This window comes from Aythya marila (genome assembly GCF_965140915.1).
Source record: "Aythya marila genome assembly, chromosome: 1".
NCBI lineage: Eukaryota > Metazoa > Chordata > Aves > Anseriformes > Anatidae > Aythya > Aythya marila.
The window spans coordinates 11,326,186-11,343,218 of NC_139042.1; the positions used below are offsets into that span (position 1 = coordinate 11,326,186).

At 42.6% G+C, this 17,033-nt stretch overlaps 1 protein-coding gene across 1 annotated transcript in view; it reads left to right on the plus strand.

Moving 5' to 3' along the window:
• Window positions 1–1,066: 1,066 nt before the first annotated feature.
• HEPHL1 (hephaestin like 1) overlaps window positions 1,067–17,033 on the plus strand; it is a gene marked incomplete at both ends in the record, with an annotated part of 32,294 nt that continues 16,327 nt past the window's right edge. The window contains 6 exons of the mRNA XM_082752626.1: window positions 1,067–1,236; window positions 10,834–11,078; window positions 11,885–12,097; window positions 13,884–14,063; window positions 15,083–15,337; window positions 16,431–16,599. Coding sequence (XP_082608752.1) covers window positions 1,067–1,236; window positions 10,834–11,078; window positions 11,885–12,097; window positions 13,884–14,063; window positions 15,083–15,337; window positions 16,431–16,599 — 1,232 coding nt within the window. The remainder of the gene's footprint in view (window positions 1,237–10,833; window positions 11,079–11,884; window positions 12,098–13,883; window positions 14,064–15,082; window positions 15,338–16,430; window positions 16,600–17,033) is intronic.

A 17,033-nucleotide genomic window follows, 5' to 3' on the forward strand; every position in this document is an offset into this window, starting at 1 on the left:
AGGTGTAATGCTGCATTACAGAACTGTAGTGTTTAATGTCTTTCATCAGTTAAAAACTAATAAGAGGGTAGTATGGTTCTAAGTGTCTTGTCACCTAGGTGATTTTTTTGGGGATGTTGCCTAAGTGGTTTCAAAAACCCTATCAATTCATACTTTTATAGGTTTACACCTGGCTTCACCAAGATGGTAATATGGATGTCCTCTTAGAGGAAGTCAGGCTACAAAAGAAGGGACTGATTTTCTACAGAGCTAAGTGGCCATGTTAATTAGGAAGTTTAATAAAAAGGTAATATTTGTGCCTTCATTCTTAATGTCCAAATGGATAGACCTTCCAGGGGATACAATTTTCAGAAATCTTTGTTAAAAAATGATTTGTTTTGGGCACTCTGATCTTGAGGTCTCTTCCAACCTAGAAATTCTGTGATTCTGTGATTCTGTGTGAATACATCCAGACCACATTCCATCATAATAAATTGGTCAGAAAATCCTAGAAATGTGAGGGATACTGGCAAATTCTCTTTCTCTCTCTGATAGTGCGCTATTATAAATTAATGTTATGTCACTGAATAAACCCAATGAAGGAAGCAAGGTGCTAGCTTTAGAAATCTCAGATGTGATAAAGAAATTAAAAATAATAATAATAAAAAAAAAAAAAGAAAAGAAAAGAAAAAAGAAGGGGGAGTTGACAGGGGTCACAAAAAGACCAAAAAAACCAACAACACCCTCTCCCAATGTGCCATACTAACCAGTCTGGAAAAGAGGGGACAAAAAAGCAATCAGACTTCCAAGAAACACCAACTGGCTCTAGCCTGGACAGGTAAATGAGCAATTTATGCATTCACCGAAGGATTGGCAAGAGTCCTACCATGGCAGCAACCTCCTCCCTAGCCCTGCTCTGCATAGCGAGGCTCTCTACCTATCCCAGCCCTAACCTGCAGAAAAGGAGGAGCTTTGCCCTGTCCATTCCTTATTTATAACTTGTCAAGAGCCAGGAGGGAGGGGTGAGCTCTCCGTGGTGCATCCTGCTGCTGCCTGCCTGCTGCCAGCCTCGCAATCACAACTACAAATGCCTCCTGTGCGAGGTGGTGGCTGCCTTCGCACTCTTGGGTTCCTCTGCCTGTTCACAGTGGTGGAAACAAAAATCAGAACCTACTACCTTGGGATTGTGGAAGAGAACTGGGACTATGCACCATCTGGGAAAAATCTGATCACGGGACAGAGCCTCTTGGAGGACAAGTAAGTCATCAGGGGCTTTCATAAACTGGAGAAAGAGTGAGGGCTCTAAACAAAATTGACTAATGTGGTTAATGTTGTTGTAAATGTCTTAAGATGGCTCTTCTCTTCTCTTCTCTTCTCTTCTCTTCTCTTCTCTTCTCTTCTCTTCTCTTCTCTTCTCTTCTCTTCTCTTCTCTTCTCTTCTCTTCTCTTCTCTTCTCTTCTCTTCTCTTCTCTTCTCTTCTCTTCTCTTCTCTTCTCTTCTCTTCTCTTCTCTTCTCTCTCTTTCTGTTGTTGATATTGTCACAGACAGCATTTCAGCTTCTAGGCAAGAGGAGAATTTGCTTGACTTATTTCCATCTTACTTAATTAGGCTATGTAACAGCTATTGTGTACTTGAAGGTGATGTTAAGGAGCTGATATTTGCCAAAGAATTGTCAAAGAATTGTAGTGGATTACAGGATCGCAGCATGGCTAAGGTAGGAAGGGACCTCCCGGTCCATCTGGTCCAACCCCTGCTCAAGCGGGGACACCCAGAGCAGAGTGCCCAGCACCATGTCCAGGCAGCTTTTGAAGATCTCTGAAGAAGGAAACTCCACAATTTCTATGGGCAACATAAAAGAAATATTTTAGAACACGTTCAAAAGGGGGTTAAACCCCTTTTGTGTGTGTGTGTAAACCCTTTGTGTGTGTGTTTCATGGAGAGGCAGGAATTTCTGGGACATGTTGTCCAAAGTGAAACTGCAATTTCACCACAATCAAACACAAATCTCTGCAATGAGACGCAGAGGAGCATTTGACAGACAAGCACTCGTGACTTTGCTCTTGGTGAGATGATAGAAATTGGGGGTTTGGTGTGACTTTGTAAAGTTCAGATGTGTATAGTGCCTATGAATGAAATTCAAGACGATTATCCATATGCTCCTGCAACGTATGCAGCTATGGAGACTTCAGTTTAGGACATCTGTTTAGGCAGGTGCTTAAACATACAGCTGTGAATGATGACATTGAAGTCCTGTGCTGAAAATGGAGTGTGTAGGTAAGCTCCATGATGAATCATGCCTCGGCCAGAGGAAAACAGGCAGACAGGCACCTGTCCTTGTGCTGGTGTTGGCTCCGTATTGCTGCCGTGCCAGGACAGCTTCCCTGGACATCAGGTGGAGATGGCACAAACCCTCAGTGCCTCTCTACAGTGTGGCCTTCCAACACGCCTGGGAGTATTTTTAAGATTTGACCAACATCTTTGACATCCCAGGGATAGTTTAGGGGTCCTTCCTCTGAGTCTAGGCTTGGGGTTGGGATGGGAGCTTTGGGGGAGGGAGGAGGTTCTGGTGTCTGAAGGCACACTGGGAGCTCTGTGCTGTGTCCTGGAGTTATAAATGGAAATGTCCTTTCTGTTGCTTTAGGCAGAAGCAGGACTTTTCTCTAGTGGTTGGTAATTTCAGAATCACTATCAGTTGGATTTAATAAACGAAGAGTTTTTGCAACAAAAAGGAGACAAGAAGGAGTTTTATTTTTCAATTAAGTCTTATGTTTATGCTCTTAACATCTGGAGGACCCAGATAGCATCCTAGTCATCTGGTGTTGCCCTTTTAGGTAGAATACAGGGTAATATTTTGTTCCTAACCCATGAATAACATTGCTGGAAAGGTTATTCCTCTGTGTTGAACACTGGTGTTTCTCACTTACCTACTCTTTTTGCCAGAGGATAACTTTCTCTCCTCCCTAAACTGGAAGATCTCTCACTGGAAAGAGATGAGCTTTATGTGAAGAGCTATTTTCTGTAAATCTTCCCTGATACTAGAGAAAAACATGGAACCTGTTCTTTAAAACATACTTTTAAGTACCTGCACTTTGAGCTCCCTGAACACCAAGTGGCACATTTACCTTCAAGTAAGAGAGGTGCTGGCTTTAGGTATTAACATCAAGGTACAGAGACCTTAATGTAATGCCTTGTTCTTGGCATGATACGGAGAGATGATAGCTTATGTCTTCAGTTAGTGTTGTAATGTAATCATGGGAGAATGTTAATTCCAGAGGGATTACCCACAGAGGAAATGTAATCTGTATTTCAAGGCAGACTATACATTCAAAGTTTGGGAGCTGTTTGTGATGAACTAACTCCCCACGCGAAGCCTTCCACTGCAGAACAATAAAACCATTCCTGTAAACAGTTTACTCCATTTTCAAAGTGTATTAAGACAGAATAAACCTGCTCTATTCTGGAATAATAGTCTCTCTTCATAGGTATGTGGACTAAATTGTGAACCAATTATAGTTATGCTGAATATTTAGCTCTTTAATGTGAACTCTAATGTAAATTTAAAGCAACTCTAATGTAAAGAACTCTAATGTAAATTTAAACCAATGGTTGACCTATCAGCTAACTAATTGGTTCCTATTGATAGTAAGAAAAATGCAGTTCCACTAATGAAGTTTAAGGATCGGTTCCTAGGGATGCATTTTGAGGCAGCTGCGTTCAGCAAGCAGCAACGCTCGGGCTCGCTGAGCCGAGCACTTCTCACCTTGTGATGCATCCTCGCAACATGCGTCTGATGGGACACAATCCCAGTTTAATTGATAGGGAAGTGCAGATAAAGAGCTTGCATATAAACTGATTATCTTTAAGAGGGCAGGTGCATATACAAAAAGGAATGTTCCCTTTGATTCCAGCTAGCCCACAGAGATACAATCAAAACCACTTATTCTTTGCTCCTTAATAAAAACGCTGATTTAGCAATTGTGTAATGGAAAGTGTTACATTACCTGGATCAGATAGTGAGATTCAAAAGACGATTTTGATGTTGCTGTGCCAAAGCTGATAAAATATTCCTCAGCCTTTGGTTCTTAGCAGCGATGAGGCTGCTTTACAGAAAGCAGACCTCGGCAGCTGAGGCATGGGGCTGAGATCAGGGAGCGGGCTCTGGCACAAGGCTGCTCGGTTCCTGCTGTGCTGGTGCTGAGTGAGCTGCCTGCCCAGCCAGAAGCCGTGGAGCTGCCTCAGCACCTCCCTGGGCGTGAGGTGAAAAGTCTGCCTCTCGTCAGAGCTGATTAACCCGAACGCAGCCCCGTGTTAGCGTAACTATCCTGCTCGGATGTTAATTTTGATAATTATTTGTATTGCTGCTGTTGTCAAGGGCCAGCCTGCTGCTTGCATGGAGCAAGTATCTCACTGTGCATCAGTGCTTCTCATGTAAAGACAATAATGAGGCTGCTCACCTCTGCCCTTTCTCTAGTCTGCTTGAAGCCTCGAGCTGTTCCACTGATTTTCATAATTTGGATTGTTGCAAACGGGACTAAAATATTTCACTCTCAATTCTTCCTTCAAACATCATGCAGGCATTTTTTGAAACCCACAGGACTTTGGAAAATAAAGATACATCCAAATTACAGCCACTAAATGCAGGTGGGAAGGTTTTCAGCATCCCCTCCCACCTGATATAACTGGTGGAAGGTTTGACATCGGTTTACCACATCCACATGGCGGACTGGCCGTGCAGGGTGCAGGGACCTGCCAGTGCTGCTGGACGTGCTGCAGATCCCTGTGAGATGTCGTGGGACATGGATGTCGCTGCAGCAGGAGGGTGAGCTCAGACACTGCCTGCTTGCTTTAATGGCCACAGAGGCAATGGCCTTTCAAAATAAAAATGCACTTGGGTGTTGTGGCTTGACATACATTAGTCTTTCCCTCCCTATTGTGGCTCAGCCCTCAGGATTAAAGTTTGGTTGATAATCCTTTTAAATTAATTTTAGTGCTAGTTTATATGATGGGCACTTACATCTTGCTCTGCTGGTTGTAGATGTTATTAAGTTTGCCTGATGTAACCACTCATCCCCTCTTCTTAGGCCACCAAAGTTACATTTATCTGGGCTAAATCTTGCACCCACCAACACTAACGGGTATTTTTTGTTACCGCAGCATCAAACACAGTTTGTGCAACTTGCCTACAAGGAGATCCCACCCAGATAAATGACGGTAAAACTGTCATCACAGATGCTAAACTAATGGCTGAGTAATTATGCGGCCAAATGACCCAATTGCGTCAGCAGAGAACATCACTGTGGGAAGGGTCAGCACCAGAAGGGCACGTAAGGTAAAATCCTTGTCATTGACTTCAGTGGAAGAAGTTCATCCTAGGAGAGAAACCATTATATCCACACTTAACCAGTGACACTTCAGAGCATCGTTTAGAGTTTTTTGGGTTTTACTGACCTCTTCAGTTGCCATTGTGGGTCAGAAAAGGTCTCAAGTGTCTTCTGAGGACATTGTGCTTCTGTCGTTTGAGGACACACAACTCATCTTGTTTGATGGTGTGTGGTCAGGGCACCACCTACACAAGTGAGCTGGTACTGCTGGTCCCCCTCCACCGGCCATCCCTCTAGCACAGACATTGCTTTGGCCATTCTGTGGGAGCCATGGTCTGGCAGAGGGTTACTCTGAGTACGTTGCATAACCCAGGGGTTAAAATGACAGGAGAACCATGGGCACTGTTGTAGTTTACTCCAGCCATGAGAAAACTGGAGAATTTTTAGGGAAAAAAAGTATAGTAAATTCAGACATAGAGTATGCAAAGAGGGTAGAGAATAAGGTTTCACCAACAGATTTTGGGGAACAAACAAATAAGAGTATTTGCATAAATGACTGCTGTTGCAAAACCTATGGGACTTTGGTGGAGCAATAATAGGAAAAGAAAATTTGGGTTTACCTACGGTTGCACCCAGGAACATGCAGCAGCTGTTGGGCATGTTAACTGCAGGAGAAAATTCAAGACTCCTCATCTGGTAGTTGTTGGACGTGTTGATTTTTCAGTAGTGATTATGATGACAAACCAACTCAGCAGGCTTCAGAGTGTATCAGTGAGGGATCTGGCTCTGTGTCCTGTAGTGTTTGCTTTGCTCTGCACGGTGTGTAGCTCTCTTCATGTACACTGTAACGGGGTACTCACATAAGCACCTTAGGAAAAATGTAACCTCTATTAGATTGTATCTCTGCTCATAAAGATCACAGGTAACATAAAAAGGGTAAAAATCTATTCAAAGTACATTTTCTGTGTGATAGAAGGAACAGGTATAAAAACTACACTTAACTCATAGCCCTTTCCTGAGATGGCAGAATATCTTCATGTCTGTTCTTGAATCCATTGAAGAAGAGTCTACACAATGCTCTTATCTCACCCTTTCCCTCATCTGGAGGAATTTTAATGTTCATCACTGCAGGGGGATGGGTTACATTAATACAATTTTTTAGGAATTAGAGTTTATCACTTGTTAATAATTCCCTGTCCCACTCATGTACATTGCCATCTTTTCTTGGAGCTTAAGAACTGCTGGGAATGGTCGCTAGGAAAAAAAAAATGAAATCAGGCAGAGAAATAACAGAAGGATCTGTATTGTTTTCCTGGTCTGAACAAGATCTTTTTATGCCTTGATTTACAAGCCTGCTTACCTCTATACGTACCATTAAGACTGCCTGGTTACAGGAGGAAAAGGAAGGACCACTGAAGAGTTTCTGAGGGAACTTAGGAAATTTGCACGGGTACAACTCCAGGGGATGGAGGGCTCCCCTTCCCTACAAGGAGTAGGACTGGCTGATCATTGAAGGATTGGATGAAAACTAAGTTGGAGGGAGACAGTCAAGGTTCAGAAGAGCAGCTCTTACATCTGCACAAGACCTGAAGGATAGAAGAGGTTCAGGCAGTGATATCATGAAAGCATGATGAGGGTAAAGTAATTTGAAGTGAGCAGGAGAGCATGAAGAAACAGGGAATTTAACCTGCTTGCAGCAAAAAGAATGTGAGAAATAGGAGACATTTTGGCACAGGGTGCCCAGTGGAATAGGCACATCATGATCACTAGAAGAAAGAGGCAAAGGCAGATTTAGAGAACTGGCCATGTTTAACTATTACAGCATTTGAAGAAGTTGCTGCTACAATAATGTATTGGAACGTCAGTGAGTGGGAAAGAACAAAGCAGGAGACGCAGGGGAAGGGGATGTTTAATGAGATGGCTAAAAATGTGAAGTGCTTCTCAAAGAAGCAGACACCATCAGAAGAAGACAGGCAATGGTCTTTGAGAATGCTTTTGTCAAAGATGCAAGTTGAAATCCTGCAGCACAGAAAATCTCGGAGGGGTTCTAGAGATGGGAAGGAACCCAGGACTGGGAGATGCACTGATGCATCTGGGTGCACAGGTGCAACACCAGCATTGGAGACCACACTGAGAAGATGTTCTCACTGAAAGAGAGGGACAGGGGAAAAACCTCTGTGTCCCAGAGGAGCAGCAGAGGACATGGGACCAAGCCTGTGCCAGCTCCCTCTGACACATCCTCTGGCTGCACTGAGGCACTGGGTAAATGTACCAGCCCCGCAGTGTGCCCAAATGAAATGACCAATTGTTTCAGCATCTGGGGGTGCAAAGGAGAAGTCACTAATGCCTCTACATCCTTTCTATGAGATTTCTGTGGCTGATACTGTTAGTTCCAGTGTGCGTAGTCTTTATGCAAAGGACTGTAATGTACAGCACAGCAACCCCTGTAAAGAGTTTCAGAGAGCTACCACTTACTAGAAAGACTGAGGTGGGCACCCCAGAAGTCCTCCTGGATGAAATGGGGAAGCCTGGACACCTAGAGTGGGACTCACAACAACCAGTGTGCTCTGGTCTCAGGTGGTGGAGGGCAACCAAAAGGGCATGCTGAAAATACATGTCTTTGTATAGGCAGAAGTGGGATCCTGTCATTCCCAGACAGAAGGAAGAGTGAGGCTGAAAGATCCAGGGCATCATCGGTGTCTTTTGGGCAGGAAGCTTTTCTGCCCTTTGGAAAGTGTGGATGTGGTAGGAAAGAGAGCTATGGATGAGCTTGAGTCCAGAACACAATGGTAAGAGCATCCATGGGGTGTGGGAATTTGTCTCCCAGAGTTGATTAGTTGTTTTCTCTTTGTGGTTAACTAAAACCCATAGCTAAACAGACCCAAGAGAGTAAGTTTCTGCTTCTGTGCTGGCTCCATGACTTTTGCATGCCCTGATGCTCAGCATAGAGGAGCATCACCTGCTTTGTGACTAGCTGTAGGATACAGACAGTGGGCTCTGCAGCTCTGAATGGATGGGTTACTTGAATGGACCTCATTTCAGAAAGCTGCCATTAAAAATACTTTTTTTCCTACCTCCTAGATGTCTTTGAATAGGAGATGGGCACAGATCTGCCCAACAGAGATGCTAGCTAAGTTTACCTGTTAGCACAGCTTTAGGCACCAAGGAAACCTTCAGTGACTAAACCTGCAGGGTGATTTCCTGAACCTCAGTACTTTAATGGGCTTTGGGTTCCCCGTTCTGTGCATTTGTAGGAGCTAGACTCATGTCAAGCATCTGAACATGCCTAGCCTAGAAGTGTTTGGTTTTTCTGGAATACAGTTCTGCAGAGCAGAATATGGGAGAGCATGCAATGTTGTCTGGCCAGATAGCCAGGGCCATAAAAGCACTGTCATCATGGGTGAAGCAAGGTGCCAATGCATTGATTCATGTAAAATATTTGGCTGTTTATAAAACTGGGGAAAAAAAAATGCTGAAAATAAGTACTTTATGGAAAAAAAGGATCTATTTGACTTTTTTTCCCTAGAGAAAATTTCTTTTAAGCTATTCTAAACACCAATTTATAATTCGAATTAGGGCACAGCCACAGGAATACATTGCCATGAGGTAAAGCAGCATGGGCGTTCACACTGCACTGCTACTACCACCACCTACTACTCTGTGGTAGCAGCTCTTCCCCCAGGCGGTGGAAGGTATCTTCTCCTGGGAGAGCACAGGGTGACTTGCCAGGTCTCGCTGTGCACACAGAGTTACCACAGAGCTGCTAATTTGCTGAAGATCCAGACTTCTTGGCAGCTCATTCCTTAACAACATTTTTTTGGCGGTGTATTTATCTAACATATTTTGTTTGGTGATGAACCAGGCTGAGAAGCTTCTGTCCTTTCTTCTCTGTTCTAGGCAACTGTTTCTGCCACAGCGGTGCCACTGGCAATGCTTTCATTTGTACCAAAATAGCTCTTGAGGAGTCTGTATTATAAACCACATTTTTCAAATTAAAAACCATTCTTTTGGGAGGCTTTCAGATTTCTATCACTTCAGTGATCTGGTTTAGGCAGTGGCCACAGGGCTGGAGAGGCCATGCTTGGGGGATGTTGTGAGTTACCGTGTCAGGTAGAGATGGCTTGATAAAGGGGAGCACTGGATCTTATAGTGAAGAAATTATAGGAAATTATACCTTTTAGCTCCCATGACATCCAACACTGATGCTGTTGGTAGTGTACAGAAACGGCAAAAGAGAATGTGTTCAAGAAGGTGAACCGATCAGTCACAAAAATTCAATATAAATATGGAATTACCATGTTTCTGCCAGTGATACATCAGGAAAACTTAGCTCAACTTTTTAATGAGTTTGTTTTAGGAAGTGTAAAAGTTCAAGCAATCTTCAAGGGATGCAAAAACTCATGGAGCAGTCAACTATGTTGAAGTTGGTTGTATAGTCCGCTCCTGGTTCTGTGGCAAGGGAGGTTATTTGGACACCGTGTGGGATACTTAGGGATGAAGAGTGTGCATCGTACTTGTCAGATGTATTCTAGAGAGAAGTAAAAAAGATTTAGCATCATGACAGATGGGCTAAACATTGGTTGCCAGTATGAAATTATAGTTAAAAGGGCAAAATTAATTTCTAGTTTTATAAGAAGTATTGACAGGGAGCACCTCCACCTTTAACTGCAATATTACTTGCATATTATGTGAAATTCTTGCGTTCAGACTTCAAAAGAGATAGAGCAATATTGGAAGGCTTTCAGAAGAGAACATCAGGGAAGGTTTCTGGCATAAAGAATGCCAGTGCATTTGGTTTGTCCAGAAGAAAGGTAGGAGGCAGTTTAATCAATTAATTAAAACTTGTGCAAGTATCTGCCTAGAAAATAAATTCCTGATGGTGTGTGGCCTCTTTGATCTGAGACAGGTCATGATGGGAACCAGTTGTTGGTATATGGAGCTAGATGATTTTAGACTGCAAATGCAGTTCGGGATTTGAAGGGAACAGGAATTTAATAGCCACAACATGTCAGCCACTGACCATGTGGTGGATTCCCTGTCACTTGAAGTTGCTATAAAATGTGGGTTCTGGAAAGTAGAAATTATGCCTTTCATGCAAAAAACACCTTATGCTACTCTTATGGGTTGCCAAACTAGTTGATTATAATTGCTCTTATTGGCTTTAGAAAAAAACTTTGAATTAATTTGTTTTTCTTCTCCTGCACAGTCATGCATTTAGATGTGAGATTTTGCTCTTGTGAAAGAGTGAGAAGGTGCTAAAACTGTACAGAAAGTCCTGGGTGGCTGGTCCTCAAGTGAAGACTTGTTTGTAGTACCTGTGTAGTACCCACGTAGTACCTGCAAGCAGGATAAGTACTGCACAGGAAGGGGCTTGGATTCTGATAGCATTGTCCAGGTTGACTCCTCACTCTTAGATCCACTAGCTACGTGATTTGTCCCTGGGAACTATTATCTGCACTGTAAGCACCTGTTATTTGATCAACTCTTCAAGGAATTTTTAGTCTCTAAATTATTTTCCCTTCTCAACGCTAGGTTTGCAAGCGTGTATGCAACAAGAGGAGCCAACCGCATAGGGCGTGTGTACAAAAAGGCTATTTTTAGGCAATTCACCGATGACACATACTCCCAGGAAATCCCCAAAGCAGCCTGGCTGGGATTCCTCGGGCCAGTCCTGAAGGCAGAAGAAGAGGATGTCTTTATTGTCCATTTGAAAAACTTTGCTTCTCGTCCATACTCAGTGCATCCACATGGGGTCTTCTATGACAAGGACTCTGAAGGTAAAAGCTGATTTGCTCTTTCTCCTTTCTCTTTTTTTCTCCATTTCCCCTGGAGTAGCAAATGTCAGGGCTAAAAGCTGGTCCAAGTATTTATTGTTCTGGCCATTGACATCAGAGGACTTTAGATCACCCTCTCATAAACCCATCAGTAATTGCAACTGATGACTAAAACCAGGAACATCCTCATTTCTTAAAACTTTTGCCACAAACCTTTGATGCCTGGGATAAATCCAACACTGAAACAGGTTAGGTGGGTCTTTTTTTCCTGAATTATTTTCCTGAATTATTAGTCACAGGAGTATTTTCCTTCCTTCTCTCTACTTCTAGCCTGTTGAATAGATAGAGTTCTTGTAAGTCAATGTTTTTTTCTCTTTATAGGTGTGTAACATACATGATATAATTTTCAAAATCCCAAACTTATGCATGTGTATTTTGGTTAAAGGTGTATGGATTTGCCTACATTTATCACTCCCATCAGTTTTCTGTGAGAAGATGCATAATTTAAGCTGACAAGATGTGTATGTGTTTGTTTGATGAGAGTAAAGAGACATGGAAAAACTAAAGTCTGTTTTTTAAAAGCTTCGTCTACTGATGAGTAATTGATTTTAACTATCAACAGTTTTTGACTGTTTTTACCAAAACTTCTGAAAATTTTCACAATTTCTCAGTGATTCTTTGTTTGTGAGTGTTGTTATTATTTTTTAAAGCTCTGATAAAATAGAAGGAAATATGCATTGATTTAAGGAAAACGGTTAAGGGGGAGCTAAAAGCTTCCTTTTTTTTTATTTTTATTTTTAATGTATTAGGAGCACTTTACCCAGATGGAACCGGCGGTAAAAGCAAAGAGGACGACTTTGTTGTTCCTGGTGGAAATTACACGTACACATGGCCAGTAAGGAAAGATTATTCCCCAACTTTGGCAGACTCAAACTGCTTGACTTGGATTTACCATTCTCACATTGACACACCAAGAGATATTGCATCTGGTTTAATTGGGCCACTGCTGGTTTGTAAAAAAGGTACTGAGCTAGAAACACTGACAAAGCAAGCCCCTCTGCCAAGCTTGGCATCTTAACAGTCATTTTTGCTTACAGGTATAAACATGATGGTCTAGAGTCTATCCCTACATAGCCCATAAAAAGGGGCAAGGAATAGCTGGGTCATTCCAGGAGCACCCCAGGGTAGGTATTGTAGCTCTGGGACAACCCCCTTCCTGCTCCCCTTTAGCTTCACAAGAGATTTGCCTCGGCTGGTGGAGGGACTGCAGCATGCTCTGTGGCCAGCTGGGCATGAACGAGGCCAAAAATAAATGTTCCAAAACCGGGATCATTTCAGGACAAGCGAAGGACTCATTGCCCAGGAAGTGAAATTAGGGCTGGGTTGGTGACTTCGGCATTGGTATTTACATACTTTAAACCACAATGTTCCTTGTCATTTTTTTTTTTTCCCTTATGGATTTTTGCGTATAAGTTTTATATCACAGCCATATGGGAATGTGCACTGAGCAGCTGAGGTCACAGCTTGTCCCGTGTACTTACAGCCTGAAAATTTTGGAACCACGTATCAACTCTCTCCCCTCTGTCAGCTGAGCCATTGTGCCCTCTCCACCTGGGACATGTGTAAATCTGCCACCTCTTTCCCATATCTGCTGCAGTACAAAACCAGCCCTAACTTTATATAAAGAAGCAGTTTTTATATATTCAGAAAAAAAAAAAAAAAGAAAGAAAGACTTCAGTGTGGAGAGGACAGGTATGCTGTCCAGCTTTACTCACAATTAAGATGTCTCAGACTTTTTTCCCTTGGGGAACTTCCTGAATATGTGAAACCAAGCCAATAACTTTAGAATAATGCATGAAGCTAGGAGATAGCATGTTCAAAACAATCCCAGCCTGGAAAGCCAGCTTATCTGCATCTTGTGTCTTGACTTTGTCAAGGTGGATATCTGCACAATGCCACTGCATTAGGCCTCCTCCCTCTGTTGGTGGTGGGTGGCTCCTTACAGGGCTGACAGCAAGGCTCTGGGGCTCCATCCCAGAGGACACTGGGGAAGCAAAAGGTTTTTAAGTGTTAAGAGGTAGGCTGGACAATTAGATGAAATATAAATCTCTCAATGGACACTCTACCAGTGTCACCACTCCTATAATCTCAGGTTGTCCCCCAAATGGTCCCTCAGATACCAATACTCAAATTAGATTGAATAGATTGTACTCATCCTGTCTTAAGGTTTCTAAAATTTAAATAACTTGTCCTAGTTAATTGTCTAGGCTTCCTCACTAGTCCATGAGGAGTGAGCCACATTTAGCCAGCTGTTCTGAGGGTATGCTCCACAAGCTGCTTCCATGCAACAGAAATGTGGGCTACCACTTGCCTCTCCTTAATTCCTGGACAAAACTAAAGTCACTGGTTTCCAGCTGGATCAGGCTTCTGATCTGCCTCACTGCATAGCTACACAAATGCCAATACTGATCAACGGGCAGGGTTGGGGACAGTGGGAAAAAGATGGAAAAAATGGGACCACAGCTTTTGGCAGCTGCTTGTGCTTATGTCATATCAGCAGATCATTAAATATCAGCTTGACTTAGGTGAGATGAGCTGCCTACTGGAGGCACCCATCTGCTGAAAGGCTGGGGAGGGGGGGGGGGTAAGGTGTCTTGGAGGAGCAAAACTAGGTGAGGGTCAACGTGCCCTATATTTCATGGGCAGACCACTGTATGTCCTTCAATGCTCCAAAGTTACTGTCATTTTTTTTGCATTCAATCCCCTCCAAGGCTCTTTTTAGCACTTTCCTTTTCGTTTGCAATTTAGGAACTGCAGATGAGACCTCAATAGAAAGGACTGGTGCTGCTAATGCTTTTGCCCTGATGTTTAGCATTGTAGATGAAAATTTCAGCTGGTACCTCGATGAGAATATAAAGACTTTCTGCTTAGAACCAGCAACAGTTGACAAAGACGATGACGGTTTCCAGACCAGCAACCGAATGCATGGTGAGCAGGACTCTTGAGCAAATAGTGACCTACAGCAGTGATCAGGATCTTCTTTTCACTAGGACTTTCTGTCTCTTGTGGTATCTCTTCTTTATCTGTGACAGCCTGGAATGGTTTGGGATGTTGAAGTACTGTGCTGATAAAAGCCTCTCCCTAAACACAGTACAACACACTGGTTTGCAGTGAGGAGATTCAACTTTCACATCCCGCTCTGTCACTTGTTTAGCATTTTATCTTAGTCAACAGACATAAGCCTTTTGGTGACTGCTTGACCATCTGTGAAAAGAGAAAAGGAGGCTGCAGAGCACTTTGAGATGTGTTTATTCCAAGAGTCCAGCATTTCTGGCTCTTGAAATGGCCTCAGGACTGGTGGGCTGGCTGGTACTGCTACTCCTGCCCTTCAGAGATTAGTGGGACAGTAGTACTTTGAGCTATTTAGAGACCTGGTGTAAGAAGTTAAATCCAGAAATTTCTCAGTATTTTGGTTGTTCCATGGAGCCCAGGAGCTAAATTATTTTTCAAAATATGAATCTTTTTCTCCTGAAGTTCTCCTAACATTGTCAGATACGGAAGTGGAGGAAGAGAGAGCTGACTAAGACTGATTTGTCTGATACCATAATTTTCAAATCTTAATTGCTTGAGCCAGCTATATAATAGCTATTTATGACTCAGAATTAGAGGGAATAGATTCCAGACATCCTAAGTACCTGCAGAACAAATTAACTTCATTATCAGGACTTTTTGTGATGACTGGGCCTTTGCAATACCTTGTTATGACTCAGGAAGTTTCTCATAGACTCAGACAGAGAATTTGGGCCATTTGATCATCCTAAGCTGTTAGCTGGCTGTTTAAAAATGTTATCCTCCATCAGGCATCCCATCAGCACCTTATTCAGCTAGGGACTCAGCGTGGACAATCATAGATTCTTTTCCAGGAAAGGATCATGCTTAGAAAGGAGGTCAGAGGAACATGGCACTTGTCTTTTCCCTCTCATAAAGTCTTCCACTTTTGTTTTCAGCTCTTAATGGTTATATTTACGGAAATCTCCCTGGCTTGGAGATGTGTGCTGACACTCCCATGTCCTGGCACTTGATTGGCATGGGAAGCGAGATCGATATACACGCTGCGTATTTCTACGGCCACACATTCACCAACAGAGACCAGAGGGCAGATGTCGTCGGTCTGTTCCCAGCAACATTCATCACAGCAGAAATGACCCCTGGGAACCCCGGGAGGTGGTTGATAACTTGCCAGGTTAACGAACATTTGCGAGGTATGATGCTATAGATCTTCCTGATCCTACGAGATACAGAATTTCCAGCCTCCAACATGACAGGAAAAGAAAACTGAGAGATGTTTCCAGTGGAAGCATGATTTGACACTTATTTTCTGACTAACTGAACGCTTGAGAACTATTTCATCAGAAAAACATTGTGAGTTTAGTCTCCAGTGAAAATTATGTATGTTGGGCCAAATATTCAGATAGAATGAATAACTTAACTTTGTAAATACAGGCAACTAATGTGAGAACAGCATGATAGACCCAGTGCTGACACAGCACTTTCTATATAAATTACAGATTTTGATGGTCATTGAGAAGATCTTTCATCATCATTTTTTGTTGTAGATTAATATGTACACTTTAAGAAATATGCCAGATGAAACCTTCATAGATTTTTTTTTATAGAAATCAGACAAAAATTAGCGATGTGTTCAGAAGCTTGGTAAGACATCTTTACTTGAAGGAGTTTGATGATGATGATGTTGTATTTGTGTGGTGCAAGAACCTGAAAACCACATATCATAAACTACATGTAGGCTTGTGATAGCAGGAACTGCATAATTATAATATCAGAAACAGCTACAAGTTGTGAAAATTTTTACTTTTAAGAACTTCTGTGTTCACTTCAGTGGGATTATTATTAGGCAGAGAGACTTGATTCTGTCTAGCAACTCCTTCAGTGTGCCAATAATAATAAACCATAATAAACCAAGCTCTCTATTTCAATGGAAGTCAGGGGGAGGTGATGCCACGTTGCACATTTCAGGAGGCACTCTGATCCCTCAAATCATTCTGTCATCCTTACCCAGATTAAGGAACTGAGTAAATAAGCCCACTAAAGAATGTAATAGATTTCAGTGGATTTCACCTGTGGGGTGATGTACCATTTGTGAGAGGAGGGTGCTAGCGTCTAGCTCAGAGTAGACAGAAGTCTCTAAAAATAGAAACTTACCCAAATGATCCTAGCCACTTTTTCCAATCCACATAGCTTCTGCCTAGAGAGTTCTGAATGTTCACTTATACCCACAAATTTGCTGACTCTGCAACTGGCCAAGGACTGTCTCCAGACTCTTTCTCCTCCCAGGTGGCATGGAGGCACTGTATGACGTACAGATCTGCCAAGAAAAACTGTCTCAGCCTTCACCAGTCAGTCACAAGAGAAGATATTATATTGCTGCTGAAGAAGTGCTCTGGAATTATGGACCTGACGGTTATGATAAATTCACTGGGCAGGGCTTAAATGCCACTGGCAGGTAAGCTTTCTCATCCTCTCCTGTTGTGCTTAATTTCGAGAGTCTGGGTGAGACTTCCACAGTGATTCACCAGGGCTAGGTCCTGCACTGTTATTAATTTTAATTGAATGAGGCAGGGAGGATTTAAACAACCGTGTTGAGAAATTAGATTTGTAACTGTGATGCTTAGGAGTTGCCTTCTGGAAGCACTTATCTCTCTCCATCGTTAAGTCCGTGGAGAAAGTGAGCCCTGATGAGGCATGAAAAGTTCAACAGAATGGAAACCCTTACATCAAGATTCCTTTGGCAGCTTTCACACTTGAAATTGGTGTATCTCAGAGGTGCTATGATGGTAGATTTCCCCCCCTTGTTATAACTGATGGAGATGAATTGTGTTAGACTATCTCCCAGGAAAAGTAAAGAAGATTAAAGATGAATTGTGCACAGGTAATAGC